The sequence below is a fragment of the Pleurodeles waltl genome, chromosome 7 (genome assembly GCF_031143425.1).
Source record: "Pleurodeles waltl isolate 20211129_DDA chromosome 7, aPleWal1.hap1.20221129, whole genome shotgun sequence".
Taxonomy (NCBI): Eukaryota; Metazoa; Chordata; class Amphibia; order Caudata; family Salamandridae; genus Pleurodeles; species Pleurodeles waltl.
In genome coordinates, this window is record NC_090446.1 from 601,764,816 (window position 1) to 601,785,688 (window position 20,873).

The 20,873-nt window shown below is 45.5% G+C and overlaps 1 protein-coding gene across 3 annotated transcripts in view; it reads left to right on the plus strand.

Moving 5' to 3' along the window:
* Positions 1-13,884: 13,884 nt before the first annotated feature.
* The window catches only part of LOC138304447 (uncharacterized), a 123,883-nt gene continuing 116,894 nt past the window's right edge, over positions 13,885-20,873 (plus strand). For 2 of the 3 annotated variants that reach the window (XM_069244507.1, XM_069244506.1), the window contains exon 1: positions 13,890-14,235. Coding sequence is in view for 1 of the 3 variants with exons in the window: in XM_069244506.1 (XP_069100607.1) it covers positions 14,194-14,235 (42 nt within the window). In the remaining 2 variants the exon portion in view is untranslated. Of the gene's footprint in view, positions 14,236-20,873 lie in introns of all 3 variants that reach the window. The other variant, XR_011205573.1, reaches the window with a different exon arrangement.

The window sequence follows — 20,873 nt, forward strand, 5'->3', positions numbered from 1 at the left end:
GCGCTCGAGGATCCATTTTTTCTTGAGTTTCTGGCAGGTGCGTTTGGAGGTGGTCAGTTCGTCTGTGAACCAGGCTGTTTTTTTCTTTTCTTGGTTGGCGGTGGGTCTCTTAAGTGGGGCTAGGATGTTGGCGCAGTCGAGGATCCATTGTTGGAGGTTGGTGGCGGCGGAGTCCGGGTCGGTGGGGTCGGTGGTGGGTTTTTGGCGAGGGTGTTGGTAAGTTGATCTTCGGTGACTTTTCCCCAGCGGCGGTGCGGCAGTAGAGGAGTGTGGTGGTGTTCGGTGTTTTTCTGGAAGGAGAAATGGACGCAGTGATGGTCGGTCCAGTGGAGTTCGGAGGTGTGGCTGAAAGAGATGTGATTGCTTGAAGTGAAGAGTGGGTCAAGCGTGTGGCCGGCGATGTGGGTGGGAGTGTTGACCAGCTGACGGAGTCCGAGGTTGGAGAGGTTGGTGGTCAGTGATGCGGTATTGACGTCATTCTTGTTTTCCAGGTGGAAGTTTAGATCTCCCAGGAGGATGTAGTCTGAAGAGGCGAGGGCGTGGGTGCTTGCGAGGTCGGAGACGGCGTCGCTGAAGAGGGCTCTAGGTCCTGGAGGGCGGTAAATGAGGGTTCCTCTGAGGGTAGTGTTGGGGTCTGTGTGAATCTGGAAGTGGAGGTGTTCGGCTGTCTTGAGGGTGTCGTCCGTGTGGGTGTGGATCTTAAGGGTAGATTTGTGGGCGATGGCTATTCCTCCGCCGATTCCGTTGGTGCGATCTCTTCTGGTGATCTTGTAGCCGTCAGGGATGGCGATGGCGATGTCAGGGGCCGAGGAGTCGTTCCACCAGGTTTCGGTCAGGAAGGCTACGTCTGGGGCGGTGGTGTCGAGCAGGTCCCAGAGTTCGATGGCGTGCTTTCGTGCGGAGCGTGTGTTGAGGAGGATGCAGTGCAGGTGGTTGGTGTTGGTTGTTGCTGGTTTCGTTGTTTTGTTGCAGGTGAAGTTGCAGGTGCGGCAGGAAAAAGGTCCTTTGGTGTGCTTCGGGGTGGCCAGGAAGCACTCTGAGGAGGGGCCAGGGTTGAGGGCGAGGAGTTCGCTGACCGAGTAGCGAAGGCATGGGGCGCGGGGGCGTGAGGACCAGGGGGGGTGGCGCTGGGCGCGGTCCAGGCGCGGACGGGCGCAGACGGGCTTGCCTCTGGCGCAGACGCGCAGCGCCAGCCATTAAGAAGGGAGGGGGGAGGGAGGAGCAGCTGGGAGGCGGGAGGGAGCGGCGAATGGGGGCGCGAGGGGGGCGGGCCGCAGAGAGGCAGCGGCAGGGAGAACTGCAAGGGGGAGCGCCCAAGGGGCGAAAACACGTAAAACAAGGCACAAAAAAGTCGGGCACAATTAGAAAAACAGTCACAAAATAGACTTATGGCACAAAATACAATCGGGGTACAGCAATCAGAGGGGCACAATGGGGGCAGAAGCGCAAGGAGGCAAGGCGCTGAAAAATCGGAAAAACACTTACAAGACGGCGAAAAGCGGCACACGGGTCAAGTGAGGCTTACCAGGGCCTCGAACACGCTAGCAGCAGCGTGGGAGGGGGTCAGAGGCAGGAGACAGCAGGTTGGTGCTGCGGACGTGGGGGGCGAGCTCTGGACCAAAACAGTTGAGAAGGGGTTTGTATTATTTGTCGACGCCCCATTGCAAACCAGTGAAGGCAGCCGTGTGAACATGCTGATAGTCTCTGAAGTGCTAACTATAGGTACTGGGCTGTAGTCCTGATGTAGCCACGCACACAGCATATACAACCTGTTGCAGAGCACCATGCAGATCTATAAAACCTAACACTGGTGCTCATTTTACTTCGTTTACTGCTAGTGTTTGATCATGAAGGTTGCACACACCTCTGTGTAGTAGCTGAGGTATCTGCTCTCACTGCGTTCAGGGAGCAGTGTGTTTAGAAGCACGGATGGGTATTGCTGAAGGTTTGACAAAACTGCACATCCTGCAACATTTCCTGACTTTAACCATAAAAAATTGAAACGTAATTCTAGTTCTTAGCTGAGCCTAAAACACCACTTTGAGTGAATGAGGTGATTGTATTGTACAGCAACACCAACAGTTAACTTCAAGGAGCTTCCAAACTAAAGGAATCCATGATCCATGTGGGTATGCGTTCAAGTTATACTCCTGAAGTTTAATGTTTAGTACAAATTAGATGCTTAGAATTTCCTTTTGCTAGGTCTCACCTAAAGACAACTTTTAGCTGGTTGTTGTTGAAAGACCTCTTGTTGACTAAACCACAAAAACTACAGTGGGCTTAGGCCCAGACCATTGCCTACTATCAGCTGGCTTTCCTGTCACTCTTGTGTTTCCTTCTTATTCAAGGGTTTTCCTTCCACTACCTGTGTTTGCTCTTTCCCTAGGAGCATAGCTTCTTTACTAAACTTTTAATTGAATGACTTGTCTCCTTACATTGCTCAAATTCATGGAGTTTTTTTTTTTCGTTCAGTACTCCAGGAGAGTGCAAGTGTTTTCTTGCTCCGTTTCCCTCGTGTGCTGCTTCTCCCATCAAATACTCCCCTTCCCGGGCATTGCTTCCCCGTCCTGGTTTTTCGCTTTCTATTTTTAGGTTTTGCATAATTACAAGACATTTTGTTAGCTTAGAGTTGGCTATCTGCCCACACATTTTTATTATTTGTTGGCTTGGCTTTGTTGGAACTCTTATTTGCTTGTTTCATATTTGATGGATTGTGTGGGCTTTACTTCCCTGTCATCAGTTTGTCCACATTGTGGAGCACGAATGGCTTACTGTATCCTTGCAATGCTAGTTTTTTTATGCCACTTTTTTCTTTTTAGTTCAGAACTCTAAGACAGTATGTTTGTTTTCCAGCTGCCTCCCTCATGTGCTTGTCTTCCCTGCCTCTGTGTCCCTCTGTATTGCCCTGTGCTTCTTTGCCCCGTCTACATGTTGCTCTGTTTCACTGTGTGCTTCTTGCCCCCAGTCTCCTTGTTGCTCTAACTTGTCATATGTTTCTCAGCTCCCTTCCGAGTCTCTGTGATGTGTGTCTTGCCATGTTCTTCTGTGCTTTCCCCACCCTGTTCTCTGTGTTAGTTTGTGTTCCTGTGTGCTCCTCTGCCCCTCCTCTGTTTTTTTCCATCCCTTGTGTTGCTTCCCCCCATCTACATGTTCCTTTATCTCGCTGTGTGCTTCTGTGCTCTCACATCTCTGTGTTGCTCTGGCTCACCGTGCGCTTCTGTACCTTTCTCATGTTGTTTCTATCCCCCATGTTGCTTCACCCTGCCCATATCTCGTTTTGCTTTCCCCCGCCCACATCACCTGTTTTGCTTCTGCATGCCTCCTCAGTATTTCAGCTTTTTTTCTTTTAGGTCCTAAAAATGACACAGCCATCGACACCAATTCTTTTGTTTCATTATTTAGCCATGTTGGACAGCATCACGGATGCTATTTAGCTTGGCTAAATTCCATCAGCAAAGCCAATAGGTTCCAAAGGCGAGACCTACTGGCTTTGGCAATACTTGTTTTGGAGGTTGGTGGGCAGTTTTTAGGTCTCTGCTGGACTGCGCATGCACTGTCTCTTCGAGACTATTGTAATGTTATTGGCAGTTTAGAGCCTGCCTGATGATTACCATTTTTGGGCTTGGGTGGCACTCATCTTTACAGCCTCATAATTGGTCACTGCAGGCCTAGCATCATTTCCGTACCTGTCTCTGAAGCAGGGACCAAGCACTGACTGATTCAACTGATTGATTGAGGTACTTTTTTTTATTAACTTCTATGGCCCTGCAAACTGGTGTCTGACTGGCAAAACCATGCCCAGCAGGAGAAATAAAATTACAAAGTTTCATTTTCTATAGTTAACTTGTTTCTTTTATTTTGCCAAATCTTCTTTTCTCACTTTGCACTCATGTTTTTTTGCTTATGGACATTTTCCTCAAAAGAAGAATATTATCTTTTTCTAAATGATGTAAAGTGACATTGTTTCTTTTTTATTTGTCATTTCTAAAATTATGCTTTGACACATAATTGTGCAGTACACCCCAATCAACCCCACTCCAATACGCACCAATCCATCCAATCCACTCACTCCAATCCACCACAGATCAATCCAATCCAACGCACTCCAATCCAAACCACTCACCCTGATGCACTCAAATCCATCACACTCCAATCCTCCCAGCCCACCCCACTCAAATCTGCCACATCTGCCCTACTCCAATCTGCCTCACACCAATCCAAAACAATCTATCCAACTCCAGTCTAAAACAATCTATCCAACTCCAGTCTAAAACAATCTACCCCACTCCAATCTACCCACTCCAATCTAAAACAATCTGTCCCACGCCAATCTGCCCCACTCCAATCTGAAACAATCTGCCCCACTACAACCTGAAATAACCTGCTCCACTACAATCCGAAACAACCTGCGCCACTCCAATCAAAAATCAATATGTCACCCTCCAATCCAAAACAATCTGCCCCACACCAGTCCAAAACAATCTGCATCACACCAGTCCAAAACAATCCACCCCATTCCAATCTGACCCACTCCAATCTGCCCCACTGCAATTCTAAACGATCTGTCCCTCTCTAATAAAAACAATGTGCACCACTCCAATCCAAAACAATTTGCCCCACTCCAATCTACCCCATTCCAATCTAAAAAATCTGCCCCACTCCTACCCAAAACTATCTACCCCACTCAATCCAAAACTATTTGCCCCACTCCAATCCAAACTATTTGCCCCACTCCAATCCAAACTATTTGCCCCACTCCAAAACTATCTGCCCCAGTCCAATCCAAAACTGTCTGCCCCAGTCCAATCCAAAACTGTCTGCTCCAGTCCAATCCAAAACTGTCTTCCCCAGTCCATTCAAAAACAATCTGCTCCAGTCCATTCAAAAACAATCTGCCCCAGTCCATTCAGTAACAATTTGCCCTGCTCCAATCAAAAACAATCTGCCCTGCTCCAATAAAAATGAATCTGCCTCGCTCCAATAAAAAACAATCTGCCCCACTCCAATAAAAACAATCTGCCCCACTCCAGTAAAAACAATCTGCCCCACTCCAGTAAAAACAATCTGCCCCACTCCAATCCAAAACAATTTGCTCCACTCCAATCCAAAACAATCTGCTCCACTCCAATCCAAAACAATCTGCTCCACTCCAATCCAAAACAATCTGCTCCACTCCCATCCAAAACAATCTGCCCCTTTCTAATCTAAAACAATCTACCCACTCCAATCTAAAACAATCTGTTCCACTCCAATCAACTCCCATTGAAAAAACAATCTGCCCCACTTCAAACCAAAACAATCTGCCCCACTCCAATCCGAAAGAATCTGCCCCACTCCAGTCCGAAAGAATCTGCCCCACTCCAGTCCAAAAGAATCTGCCCCACTCCAGTCCAAAAGAATCTGCCCCACTCCAACACAAAAGAATCTGGCCCACGCCAATCCTAGACAATCCGCCCCACGCCAATCCATAACAATCTGCCTCACGCCAATCTAAAACAATGTGCCCCACTCCAATCTAAAACAGTCTACCCCACTCCAATCTGCCCCACTTCAAATCAAAACAATCTGCACCACACCGTTCTGAAACAATCTGCCCCACTCCAATCCAAAATAATCTTCCCCACACCAATCCAAATCAATCTGCCCCACGCCAATACAAAACAATCTGCCCCACTCCAATCCAAAACAATCTGGCCTGCTCCAATCTGCCCCATTCTAATCCAAAACAATCTGCCTCACTCCAATCTCAAACAATCTGCACCACTCCAGTGGACCCCACTCAAATCCAAAACAATCTGTCCCACTCAATACAAAACACTCTGCCCCGATCCACTCTGCCCTACTCCAATCCAAAGCGGTTTTCCCCACTCCAATCCAAAACAATCTGCCCCTTTCTAATGTAAAATGATCTGCCCCGCTTCAATCTAAAACAGTCTACCCCACTCCAATCTGCCTGACTTCAAACCCAAACAATCTGCCCCACTCCAAGACAAAACAATCTGCCCCACTCCAATCTGGCCCAGACCAATCCAAAACAATGTGCCCCACTCCAATCTAGTGCACTCTAATCCGCCCCATTCCAATCTTCCCCACTCCAATCCAAAACAATCTGCCCAACTGTAATCTGCCCCACTCCAATCCAATTCACATTACCCGAATCCAATCCAGCCCACGCCACCCCAATCCACACCACTCCAATCCACCACAATCTACTCCAATCCGAAACAATCTGCCCCACTCAAATCTGCCACACTTCAAGCCAATCCAATCCAACACAATCTATCTCATTCCAATCCGAAATAATCTTCCCCACTCTAATCCAAAACAATCTGCCCCACTTCAATCCAAAACAATCTGCCCCATGCCAATCCAAAACAATCTTCCCCATGCCAATCCAAAACAATCTGCCTCACTCCAATCTTCCCCATGCCAATCCAAACCAAACTGCCCTACTCTAATCTGAAACAGTCCATCCCACTCCAAACTTCCCCACTCCAATCAAAACAATCTGCCTACCTGCAAAAAAAAGCTTCCCTAATGTAATCAAAAACAATCTGCCCCACTCCAGTACAAAACATTCTGCCTCACTCCAATCCAAAACATTCTGTCCCACTCCAATCTGCCCCACTCTAATCCAGAACAATCCGTCCCACTCTAATCTGCCCAATTCCAGTCCAACACAATCTGCCCCACTCAAATCCAAAACAATCTGCCCAACTCCAGTATGCCCCATTCCAATCCAAAACAATATACCCCACTCCAATCTGCCCCACAGAGTCTAAAACAATCTGTCCCACTCCAATCCAAAACAATCTGCCCCACTCCAAACCAAAACACTTTGCACCACTCCAGTCTGCCAACTCCAATCGATTCTGCCCCACACCAATTCAATCCACCCCAATCCAGCCCAATCCAATCTACCCCACTCCAATCCACCTCACAGCAATCCAATACACTCACCCCATTTCCAACCCAATCCACCAAACTCCACCCCACTCCAATCCAATCTGCCCTACTCCAGTCCAATCCACCCCATGCCAATCTAACCCACCCCACTTTAGTCCACTGCATCCAGATCCACTCCACTCCTCCTCACTCCAATCCAATCCACCACAACCCAATCCACCTGACTCCAATCCATTCCACTCTAATTTACCTTAATCAACCCCACTCCAATCCAATACACCCCACACCAAACTATCTTAATCCAACCCACTCCAGTCCAATCCACCCCACTCCAGAAAGTCAACGCCCCTCCAACACAATCTACCCCAATCCAATCTACCCCACACCAATCCAATTCATCTCACTCCAATCCACCACAATCCACCCCACTCAAATCGAGTCCACTCAAATCAAGCCCAATCCACCCACTCCATTCCACCCCACTCTAGTCCACCACAATCCAATCCACCCCATCTCACTCCAATCTAATCCACTTTATCTAATCTACCCCACTCAATCCAATTCACCCCACTCCAATCCAGTCTTCCCCACTTCAATCAACCCCACGCCAATCCATCCCAGTCCAGTCCAATCTTTCCCAAACCAATCCACCTCACTCCTACCAATCCATCCTACTCCATTTCAATCAATCACACTCCAATGCACCTTATCCCACTTAAATCCACCTCACTTAACTCCAATCTACCCCACTCCACTCTAATCTACTCTAATCCACACCATTCTAATCCTCCCCGATTCAGTCCACACCACTCTAGTCCAATCCACCCTACCCTGGTCCAGTCCACCCCACCCCACTCCAGTCTAATCCACCCCACTCCAACCCAATAAATCCAATCAATTCCACTCCAATCCATAAATCAATCCACCCCACTCCAGTTCAATCTAATTCATCCCACTCCACCCCACTCCAATTCACCCCACCCCAATCCACTCCACTTCTATCTATCCAATTCAATCCACTGACTTCAATCTAATCTAATCCACTTCAATCTACTCCAATCCAATCCCATCTCACCCCATTTCAATCCACGCCACCCCACTCCAATCCACCGGAGTCCACTCAATCCACCCCATTTGTAAAGACGGAGACCGGCAGTAACAGGTAATATTTTATTCTAAAATATGCGGGGACTTTACAGGAGCAATGTCGGAACCGCTCCGTTCATTCTGATCCTTTCCTTCCCAACCGCCACCTTCCGAACCCCCGTCTCGTAGATCGAATGTGAATGTCAACCTTTCACATTCGATCTACGCACCACACATCTTCCCCTCTTATCAACAACAACAAATCAAATAACATACTTGAAATTTGGAAAATACATATAAGAGAAAATACATAATACATGTACCTCTAAAGGAAATTATTTTTTTACATTGAATTGGAAGCATTCCCATTTAGTTAATTTCCCATCACAAATTCATTGAAATGCCTTGGTAATTTCCTTTCTCTCAAACTTTTACGAATAGGTATCACGTCATCCTCCCGATTCCTAGATTCAAGACCACGGAATTCACCGCCTCCTTCACCTCTGTCTGGCCGCGCATCCTCGTATCCCCACAAATATCCACTCTCTTCATCAAAATCTTCACACCCAAATTCCTGGGGAATGTTACTTGCTTTAAACAAACTCACATGCCGCAAATTACGTACTCTTCCATCCTCAAGCTGAACTGCACCATTCAATACCTTCAACACTTTCATAGGGCGTGACCATCTCGCATTCCCTTTATTTATTAGCCCAAAATTCTTCACACGTACGTACTGTCCAACTGCCAAGTTTGGCATATTTTTTCCACTATTGATTTTGCTTAAAACTTTGTTTTGATACTCTTGCACCCGATTTCTCACAGAGCTAAAGTCTACCCCACCAAAACTTCCTTGCCTTCTGTTCATCAACCACCAAGGGATTAGTTTAGAAGATGGTTTCCGACCCCTCAGTAACTCAAAAGGTGTTTTTCCAGTGACTGAATGTGGCGTAATTCTGTATGATAACAACATATTTTGGATGGCCTCCTTCCAAGACAAATTAGATTCTAAAGCTAATTGTTAAGTGTCCTTAATAACCTTGTTGAACCTTTCAACCTGACCATTGCCTTCAGGATGGTATAATGACACCCTCACATGATTTACCCCACAGCTCTTCAAAAAGGAACTCATCTTAACAGAAGTAAGTTGTACACCATTGTCCGAAACAATAGTTTCAGGAATTCCTTCCCTCGCAAATACATCTTTTAAGAATTGGATCACAGTATCAGTAGTTATATTGCCAACCATACGAACCTCTGGCCATTTGGAAAAATAATCAACTAGGACAATCGCGTACCCTTCCTTAGCAGGTAAGTTAACAAACGGACCCATAAAATCAATTGCAACTTTGCGCCACGGGCCATCAGGCAACTCAACCAACTGTAATGGTACCACTAATGGTTTCACAGACTTATCACTCAGTACACACTTACCACACTCTCTTACCCAACGATCTACCATACCATCTAACCCCGGCCACCAAAAAACTTCTTTGATCTTCCTCCTGGTACTTGCCATGCCACCATGACCTTCATGTCCCAACTTAACAATGGTATCACGCATACCATAGGGAGGCACAATTTTATCACCTCTTAATATAATATCATTCGACACAGACAATTCCTCTTTAATCTTCCAAAATGTACTGCTCTCACCTCGTAAACTGCGTTCTGATGGCCATCCTTTCAAAATAAACTCCTTCACTTTCAACAAAACCTCATCCTTCTGCATTTCTCTCATCCACACGCATTCAGATAAATTGTCATGCACATTCCCATTTTGCAGAAACATAGCATCCCTATAAGTGAACGCAACATCACACTCTCCATCATCAATTTCCTCGGCACTACTATGCGATAGTGGTAACCGAGACAACCCATCTGCTACACAATTACTTTTCCCTGGAAGATGCAAAATCTCAAAGTGATACATTTGTAATTTGGAAGCCAACCTTGCCAACCTAGGAGTGAGGTTCCTTCCCCCTCCCGCGCTCAAAATATTAATCAGAGGTTTGTGATCCGTACAAATTTTAAATTTGCGCCCCCATATGTACATCCTAAATCGTTGCACAGCCCACGTAGCGGCCAATAACTCCTTCTCAATTACAGAATAGTTCCTCTCTGCTTGAGACAGAGTACGAGAAGCATATGCAACCACCCATGTGTCTCCTTTCTTCTTCTGAGACAAAACCGCACCAATACCATATGCGGAAGCATCTACTGCTATAATACATTCAGCAGTTTCATCAAACGATTTGAGACAAGAGGCATTGACAATTTCTTTCTTTATAGTCGAAAACTCCTTGGAATGTATCTCTGTCCAGCAGAACGTCGCATTTTTCCTCAGCAAGGCACGGAGGTTCTCCACCTTGGATGCAAAGTTTTCCACAAAGCGAGAATAAAACTCTGCTAGGCCTAAAAATGATAACAATTGTTCCTTGCACCTTGGTTCTGGAGCCTCACTAATAGCTTTGATGTGATAACCTTAGGTCGAATACCATCCTTAGAAATAATATGACCTAAATATTCCACGTGGCTCTCTCCAAATTTGCACTTTTGATCCTTAGCAGTTAATCCATAGTCACTCAGTGCTTGCAATACTATTTTTAAGTTCCGGTCATGCTCACTTCTGTCGCGACCATATACTAAAATGTCATCCTGGAATACCTTTGCCCCCTTAACATTCGAAAGTATTTTGGACAATTCCCTCTGAAAAACTGCAGACGCACTAGCCAATCCAAACGGCATCCTTTTGTACTGGAACATCCCCTCTGGTGTAATAAAAGCTGTACAATGTTTAGACTCAGGACTTAAATGTATCTGGTGATACGCACTTGCCAAGTCGATGGTTGAAAATACAGTAGCATCTCCAATAGACGACATCAATTCCTGCAAATTTGGTAAAGGAAATGTATCTATCCAAATTGCATCATTGAGTGCCCGCAGGTCAACACACAACCTGAGGTCCCCACTGGATTTTACCGAAATTACAATCGGAGAAACCCAATCGGAGCACTCAATGGGTTCAATAATATCATTATCACACAAATCCTTTAACATCTCCTTCAATTTTCCTCTATAATTCAAGGGAACATTCCTCAACTTCTGCCTTATGGGAACAGCATTCTCCTTTAATACAATTGTATGTCTAAAATTTTTCATACTTCCCAAACAACCACTAAACACGGTGGGAAATAGTCCCTTTATATCATGATACAAATCATCCTGTGACGTATCCATACTCACAATGTACACTGGCGGAGTAGCATTAGGGTCCACCCTCAACCAAAATTGACATATATGTGGCCAACCCAGAATAGTTGCCCCTCCTTCTGCCACAAGAACTTCACCTGAACACTTCTTTCCAGCATATTCGATTTCTGCCTGTATTTTTCCTACAATAGCAATTTTATGACCAGAATAACTGCAAGGACTGTTTTTTGTTTTTTGTAAACTCCTTCCAGGCCACAACTGATTAAATAGAGACTTGCCTATTATAGTGTACCACGCACACGAGTCCACCATAACTTCCAGTCGTGCACCGTCAATATTTATATAACACTTCGGAAATTGAAGCTCTTTTCCCTTAATGTTACGCTCTTGAATACTTAGTACCAAATTCTGAATTCCTCCCTCAACCTCATCATCATCCACATTCTCCACAACACAACTCACTTTTTTCTCGAAACTTCTGCAGACGCGTGCAAAATGTCCCTTTTTTTTACATGCACTGCAATTTTTCCCAATCGCCGGACAACCATTAAAATTTGCAAAATGCGAACTGGCGCCGCATCTAAAGCACACTCTAGTATTGTTATTCATGCCAGACTTGTTATCCCCACTACCAGACCAGGAAACCATTTTTTTCTTTTTATCCTTGCAATCCCTGTCTTTGCTTACGGTACAAACGTTGTCACAATCTTTAACTTCCCTCCTCATAGTTTGTATGCAATCTTCGGTAATCTCAATGCTCCTCGCCACTTCAACAGCCGTTTTTAAAGATATTTCTCCAGAAGACCAAAGTTTCTCCTGTATTTTTTTAGATTTAGTCTTCATTAATAATTGGTCCCTTAAAACTTGGTCATATGTCATATTGTCAAAAGCACACGTAACCGCTAAGCCTCTTAACACTGCCATATACTGGTCAATAGACTCATCAACCTTCTGTTCCCTGGAATAAAATGTATATCTTTCCATAACTACATTTATTTTCCGGCCATACCTATCCTGTAACTGTTGTAAAGCACATTTATACACATCTACCCCATGCACATTATCTACAGGTGGTAAATTTTTAAATTCCCTTAACCCTACAGCGCCCAAACGATGTTTAAGCAATGACAGGTGCCTATCAGGTGAACATTCGCCCTCTTCCAACACATCAACATATGCCTCAAATAAATCCAACCACAATTCCCACTGAATGGGCGGATCTCCTGGTTCATTCAAAAAAAATGGTGGAGGTTGAATACTAGACATTCTGTAATTAATAATGTCCTATATCAATAATTACTGAATGCAGGTGTATTTTTTTTTTTTTTTTTTTTTAAAACAGAGTCCAGTCACAATAAATTCCGGCACATCCAACAAGTCAAATGTATAGATAAAGGTTCTTTTTGTAATTATAAGCACAAGGTGTGCCTATCACCGTATTCCAAATTAAACGTACCAAATTCCTTGTAATTGTATTTATAGCACACTAAACGTGCCTAGTTCCTTGTAATTGTAGACAATATTTGCAGGTACGAAGTCTACTCCTTAAAGATGGCTGCCAATTTTCTATTTGTAGGCACACAGGTGTGCCTATCACCGTGTTCCTTAATAAAGATTGAAAAGATCTCCAAACCACTTCAAAATGGCTGCTTCAACTGTGTTGTTCACTCTCTAGATTAATTTGGGCACACTCCAACCCATAATTCCTGGCGTAGTTGCAGATTTTTTTCCGAAACAGGAATCTTGCCAATACAGGACATCAAGAAGTACTTAATGCGCCGCCACTCAAGTTATGGAAACACCAGCAGCCAGAAATTCGCCGAAAATAAAAGCATGATCCTCACCTCCGACATCGCTCCTGCCCGCCTCGTCGCCACTGTAAAGACGGAGACCGGCAGTAACAGGTAATATTTTATTCTAAAATATGCGGGGACTTTACAGGAGCAATGTCGGAACCGCTCCGTTCATTCTGATCCTTTCCTTCCCAACCGCCACCTTCCGAACCCCCGTCTCGTAGATCGAATGTGAATGTCAACCTTTCACATTCGATCTACGCACCACACAATTCTACTTCAATCCAATCCAGCCCACTACCTCAATCTACTCCAACCCACTCCACCCTATTCCACTCCAACCTCCTTCACTCTATAACACTGCACTCTACGAAATTCTTTGTCACTGAACCTCTGAGGTCTCCTCACCTCTACAACACTCTGCTTCCCCTACTTCACTCTACAACACTGTACTCCAACAAATCCACTATTTGACACTACTCCCCCACTCCACTCTATGAAACTCCATGCAACTAACTTTTAGGTATGGTCAACAGCAGCCACAGTAGTGTACAACATGGCAAAAACACATTTCCAAGCCAATAACTCTTGTATAGGCGAGACGTATGGCTGTCCCAATGCGTATTTCTGTTGATGTCCCTGATATTAACACAAATTCAAAACTAACCTATGTGCAAATATGGGTGGGCGCTTTTTCTATTTATTTCACTAATGGGTCACTTATTTGGGTCCCTTTTCTTATTTTCTCTCCCTGGAACGGCGAGTTACCCTGACCTGGCACGGACATGAGATCTCTATGCTAGTGAGACATTCACACCTGACGTGTGCAGCGAGAGCGCCAAGCGTCTGACGGGTTTGGCTGTACATGCGAGGCGGGCATAAAGTTTTCGGGGCGGAGAAAAAAAAGGAAACCAGGAACAACTTTCAGCAGCAGCGGGAGTAGAAGGGAGAGGTAGAAGGCGAGTGGGGAGAAAAGTGAGTGAGAAAAGAAGAGGCAGAATTTATAAAAACGCATGAAGACTGTTGGTAGAAAACAAACAAAGCGGCAAAGATTCGGGGGAAGGGGGAGGAGCACCGTGGAAGTAACGTACCGAAGACAGGCTGAGCAGAGGAGTCAGGAGATCATAGAATCTAGGGGGGCAGAGGACAGGAGTGGAGGGGCGCCGGTTCTCCCTGAAGCTGGAATCTGGGTGACATGCTGCCCGCACTGGTGAGGAAGTGGTTGAACAGACCCAAGGTAAGAAGGGAGACCAACTACTTTTTTTTTGGGGGGGGGGGCGGGGGGGGGTGGGGGCTCTTAGGGCTCAAAGGGAATGAGACATCGGCAGTCCATGAGGGGGTCCTGTATGAAGACGCGGTGTTAACGGGGTATAATGAGGTGGGGGGGGGATAAGAGGGTGAGATTTAGGGAGATAGAGGGGTTACCTCTTGGCACGACAGATTCAGCCCCTCTGTCCCGGGGCAGAGTGGTTAAATCCAGAGTGATATCTCATGGAAGAGGGCCAAGAACAGAGGAGATCTACGTCGTGTGGTGTTAGGAAGACACCTGGCTTGGGAGAGGGGATGGGCCCAGGATGAGGGAGATCCAGAAAATGACTGACTGAGTTAAAGTAGGCAGAGACTGCGAGGAGACCTGTATGGGAAGGGAGTGGCGTGTCGAAGGGGGTCTCCTGCTAAAGGCACGTCAATCAGCGCCCTAAGCGGGGTTCCTATGGGTGGGAAGAGCCGTCTAGAGAGTTGGAAAGTGCTGCCAGGTGACACCTTCCGTCTTCCCAAATCTGGGTTTTTAGATGGCGAATATTTTGTATTTTAGCGTCCCCTTGGTTTGTCCGCTACTGGAAGCCCCCCGCATGCAATGGGCTGACTTGGGATCAGATGTTGGCTTAAGAAGTCCGACCTGACAAGATGTTGAGTAGCTACATGCGCATGGATGAGCGTCATGTACTAACGTTTTGTCCTATGGCACCGAAGAGTAGTGCTTTTGAGGAAGTCCCATTACATCGTTTCAATCAAAACTACAAAAATGTGGAGTCTGACTCACTTCCAAGGGGCTTTTCATCACTTTATTTTCATGACCAGACAACGTGCGTGATTGAAACTCCCTCTCGCTGCGCGGGGGCGGTGCGGCACAGAAGAACCTTTTATTGTCGCGGAAGCCATTCAGGTGCTGCCAAAGTACACACTCAGAGTCTATAAAGCAGTCAACCAAATGTGCGTTTACAAACGCAGCGCTCGCTGTTGTGTAACAAGACACCGACAGCCTGCTTCCGGGTCCGACCTGTCCTAACACCTGCACAGACACATTCCGCGGCACCTCCCTGAGGTTTCCGCTAGCCTGGCGTGAGTCACTGTGCATTTTTTCTACCAGGAAGTCAGTTTTTTCAGCGAACGTGACGGAATGGAATTCATTCCGAGTGTAGGTGACAGCGCAAAGAAAGGTGCCCTTGGTTCCCTGCTTCCCGCTTGCCTCATGTTTCTTAATCTTTAATATCGCAGGATCAGTTAGTGCCTTCTTGTAGATTTTGAAGGCCTTTAGAAAAACGTAATCTGGGGGGCCCTGTATGGAAAAATATTAATTTTATTTCTCATTTCAAGACCGTAGATGCCAAACAATACTGCATTTTATTTGAAATAATAACACAGTGATACAAAATGAATTGAAATATGTCAAGCCCGGTTTGCCAAAAATCCTTAAATTGACACTGGTTTTGAAAGGCCGAGTTACAGGTAGCGCTAGGAAGAGGGAGAGACGTTAAAATAGAGAAATAGAATAAAGAGGGGTCAAATAGAGATCAAGTTCAGTTTCTTACGAGGCTGCTTGGCAGGTGGAGGTCCTGGACGCCAACTTGGCCCATGCCTTAAAAATCTCTTCTCGGGTGCTCTAGTTTGATATTTTTCTGGACACAATAAGGAAGCTCTCGTTTGTTGCTTGCTGAGTAGCTCACCCAGATAGTGACCGACCGCGTGCACAGCTTTAAGTGGGATGCGCCACTGTAATAAAGCGCTTAGCTTGATCAACTAACAGGCAGGGGGAGAAACTCACGTTGCCTTCAACTACAGCACCAGAGCTTTTAGTCATGCCCAGTCATAAACCCTCACCCACAACCTGAACTCACACAAAATACTTGGAGGCCACTTGGTTCACAGTAAGCACCATGGAAGAGTGATATGTCGCATGAAAACAAATGCAGAAACAACTGGGAGAAGCAAATACTGTTAGGGAAGGCAAGATGAAGTAAAATACGTGAAATATAAACTGGGACGGCATCACTGACACGAATTACCAGAAACATTTTTACAGTTACTGTTGCGAAACAGATCAATGTTTTTGCTTAAAAGTTAAGAACATGAACACAAGTCTTCATAGGAACCAAATTCAAAGCAGTGTTTTTTGACATCCAACAGTAACCGCCCAATTTATATCCTTGACCACCAGACATGGAGGCAGATACTGGGCACTGATTGTAAACATTGAAGACAAAAATGTAGGACAACAATTGAGGACAGCAGTTGAGATTTGCAGCAACATCTGACTAGGGCAAGCTCTAATAGAAATACAAATAGACAGCTCACACATGCACAAGTCATGTTTATGTTTTTGGTATGCAAAATACATAGCAGCACTGAGAAAACATTCGTATGTAACTAGTCTTGTTTAAAACTTAGAAAAGCAGCAAACATTAGCAGTTGAGCAAAATTTGACAGCTGCCATAAGGGACAGCTGTCACATGATTCCGCCCTGTGCCATAAATGGTAGGTCCAGAAGCAGAGCTCTGTTGATTAATATGGACTTGCAGCTCGCTGTCATTAGTACTACTAATAGAGAAAGAGAGGAAGAGGAACGTAGATTAAGGGTTAGAGTGTGTGTGTGTGTATGTGTGCATGATCTGTGTGTATTTTGATGTGATTGTTTCTGACAAATCTAGTGACACGTATCAGCCAACCTCACGTCACAGCTGTTTGCGGTGCCCTTGCCCCCAGCAGCCTGGAAAGGATTTAGTAAAGTCTCAAATTCTCACTCGCCCGAAGTCAAACTCATGGCCGCAGAGAGAGACCCGTCCTGTGAACAGTAATCTTTCTGTCTTTCTATTTTGATTTCTGGTCAGAGAGTCACAGTTTGTTCTGGTCGGTGCGCTGGTGGTGCTGTGTGACAGTCCCTCAGGCAGAGGTTCCAGTCCTGTCCACACAAGACTGCTGCACAAAGCTGATGTTTATCATCACATAACTCGGACTAGTGCACTGTGAAAAATGGACAGATGCTGTCTGCTGTCAGATCAATAACAGACTTTATGCTCAGTTTATGGACAGTCTGTAATTAGCAGACAGGTGGTCATTCTACCTCTGGCAGCTATTTAAGAGCACTACACTGGCAGGCAGAATTGAATTCTAAAGCATAAAGTGATGTTTTAACACAGTGCAGTCGATGAAAGTCACTCCTTCTTTGTCTATTTGGGATTTTAAAATAATATTTTCTGACCCTAAAACACAAACAGGGTCATAACTAAAGTCGGCCTTCTTAAGTGTGGTAGCTGGGAAGATTGCTGGGCCGGGTAGAGGAGTGGCCTAGACGGCTTGTGTGGAACTACACTTTAACAATGCGGTAGCATCACAGTTTTACCTTCTCGTTGAGAGGTTGTAGGGCTTGTCACAAGCTCACTTGGATTGTAACACAAGAAGACTTAGAACACACTGTGTGTGTCTGAAGACCTTTAAAGCTTTGAAACTACCTCTGTTGTTGCTCATAGACCCTTCTGGTATCTCAATCGGCAGAAGTGGCTTCTTTATACCATAGTCCAAACCTGTACCCTTTAAGCTCCAGCTAATACTACATGCTGCAATTCATGTAACACAGAGGCTCACTATAGAGGCTAATAATATATTGCTCAAAATGTGGACTGCATGCATCAAGTGTGTTCATTTCCATCCATCCAAGCATCCATTTGTCCAACTAATCATTCATCCATTCATCTTTCTATTTATGTACCCACCCAGATTTGTGCATTCAATCACCCATCCTCCTATTCATTTGTTGGCTCTTTCTACAGGGTCATTCCCAAACCGCCTTTTCCCTCGAATTTTAGCTGAATTCATTTTTGTTGGCTTTAGGATTCTGTGCAATTTACCATTGCTAACCAGTACGAAAGTGCTGGTGCTCTGTGCTCTAAAACATGGCAGCCTTGACTTACACACAATTGGCCTATTTAATTTACTTGTGAGTCCCTAGTAAAGTGCACTATATGTGCCCAGGACCTAAAAATTAAATGCTACTAGTGTCGTAGTTTTGATTCTTGCTCTGGGCCAGACAGCTGGTTTAGGAGGAGAGTACTTATGTTTGTAGGCAACTATGTCACTCCTACAACAAAACGCAACTGTCGTCCCAACCCTCCCGGCTGTCAAGCAGCACCTCACCTAAACCCCAAGCGGGTAGAGGTGATTTGTGGCAGTCTCTACATACGGACTCGTAAGTATGACATCCCAGGGGATATCGTGGTTAAACGGAGAGTACCCCTTTCTCACATCCACAACAAGTCTCAAACATACACAGGCAATGAAGAGGATACAATGACGGTTTCAGTGATACTTATTTAATCAGAACTGCAATCTACGATAAGTTGTGTTGGCTGCAATGATTAGGATAATGAACAACGAGAGACATAGAGTGGAAAAGACGAAAGTTATTAGTATGAAAACCCCCACCATCTTGCGATATCACTCAATTTTGTGTAGTGTGTGATATGTCCAAATACTCCAGTCAATAGGTCTAACCCCTAACCCAGAAGAGAGGTAGGTGTGCCAAACCTCAATCTGCCAATGCCATGTCCATGGGAAGAGCCCCTAACCCTTGTTACCTTGGAATGAGGCCTCAGGCCCAGACTCCACAGGAACATGAAGACTGGGTCAGTGTCAAGGCGATGTGCCGCAGCGTTGACATCTGGTCAGAATCCCTCTATCTATCTGATAAAGTGAGGAGTATATATACAGATCTGCCTAGAATCCTGACGCCAGTTAATTCAAAACAGTAGATAACGAGGCGTTCTTGGGCCGGTAATTGGTATAAACATTCCCTTCCAAAGTGTGAATAGGAAAAAGTCCCTAACGCGGTAACCTTCAGTTTGTTTGTATTTGTCGCCTGGTCTTGATGCCTTAGCGCGGTGGCACTGATAAGGGAAATCAAAATATGGGCCTAACTCAAAACAAGGCAGCCATCTTAAAATAATTTATTTAATAAATGCGCTAAAACTGAGCAGGCTAATTTAGGCTAAAAGTCACTAGGTGACTGGGGCACGAGTTCTGCAAGCCAACTGCTAAGCTAACTCCTGTATCCCCTCAAAACAAACTAGGATTCACTACACTAGTGGACCTGCAGCCCTGATTGTGCCACCCACTACAGTACCACTTTAAACATGTCTCAGGCCTGTCACTGCAGAGCCTGGGTATGCAGTTTTAAACTGCTATTTTGACATGGCAAGTGTATCCACTTGCCGGGCCCATGCCTTCCTTTTTTAGGGTCGAGCCTGTGAGACCATGTGCTAGTGCATGCGTCTCACTTGTGAGTCACTCTTGTGAGCAAAAAGGGCTTGGAGCCTGCCCGTTGCTTACCATTTGTTGGCTTGCCTGGTACTCTTGTAATTTGTCACTGCAGGTCTTGCATCATTTCCATTCCTCTCTGTGGAACAGGGACCAAGCACTGATTAATTCAACTTAATCAGAGCTTGTCCGCTCCTCCCAATGTGACTGAGGTACTGTTATGTTCTTTTTCACTTCTAGTGCCCTGCAAACAGGTCTGTGACTGGCAAAAACGTACCAGCAGGACAAACGAAATTTCAAAGTTGTATTTTCTATAGTTAATTTTTTTTATTTTGCTAAGTCTTCTTTTCTCGCTTTGCACTCATGTTTTGTTTTTGCTCGTGGGTGCTGTTCTCAAAAGATGACGATTATCTTGTTCTAAGTTTTGAGTAGCAACATTGTTTCTTTCTTATGTGTAATTTCCTAAATTATGCTTTAATACATATTTGTGCATTCCACCCCAGTCCACCTCACTCCAATCCTAGCCGCCTCACTCCAATCCACGCCAGTCCACCCCATCTCACCCTACAGCAATCCACCCCACTATAATCCAAACCACTCACCCCAATCCAATCCACCACACTTCAGTCCCCCAACCCACCCCACTCCAGTCCCCCAACCCACCCCACTCCAATCTACCCCACTCCAGTCCAAAGCAATCTGCCCCACTCCAATCCAGAACACTCACCCTAATACAATAAAAAACATCTGCCTCACTTCAATCCAAAACAATCTTCCAAACTCCAATCTGTCCCACTCCAATCCAATTAAATCGTCCCAACTCCAATCTGCCCACTCCGGTCTGCACCATTCCAATCTGCCTCACTCCAATCCAAAACAGCCGGCCCACACCAATCCAAAACAATCTGCCCCACTCCAATCTGTCCCAATCCAATCTACCTCTCCCCAATCCAATCCATCCACTCCATTCCAATTCACCACAATTCACCCCACTCCAATAAAAAATAATCTGACCCACTCCAATCAAAATAATCTGACCCACTCCAATCTGCCACACTCTAATGCAAAACAATCTGACCCACTCCAACCTAAAACGATCTGCTCCACTCAAATCTGTCCAACTTCAATCCCAAACAATCTGCCCCACTCCAATCCAAAATAATCCACCCCACTCCAGTCCGGCCTAGTTCAATCTGCCCTAATCAAATCTGCCCCACTCCATCCCATTTCACCCCACTCCAAACCACCACAATCCACCCACACCAATCCAGTCCACCCAATCCAGCTCAATCCAATCTACCCACTCCAGTCCAATCCACGTCATCCCAATCTAATCCACCTCACCCC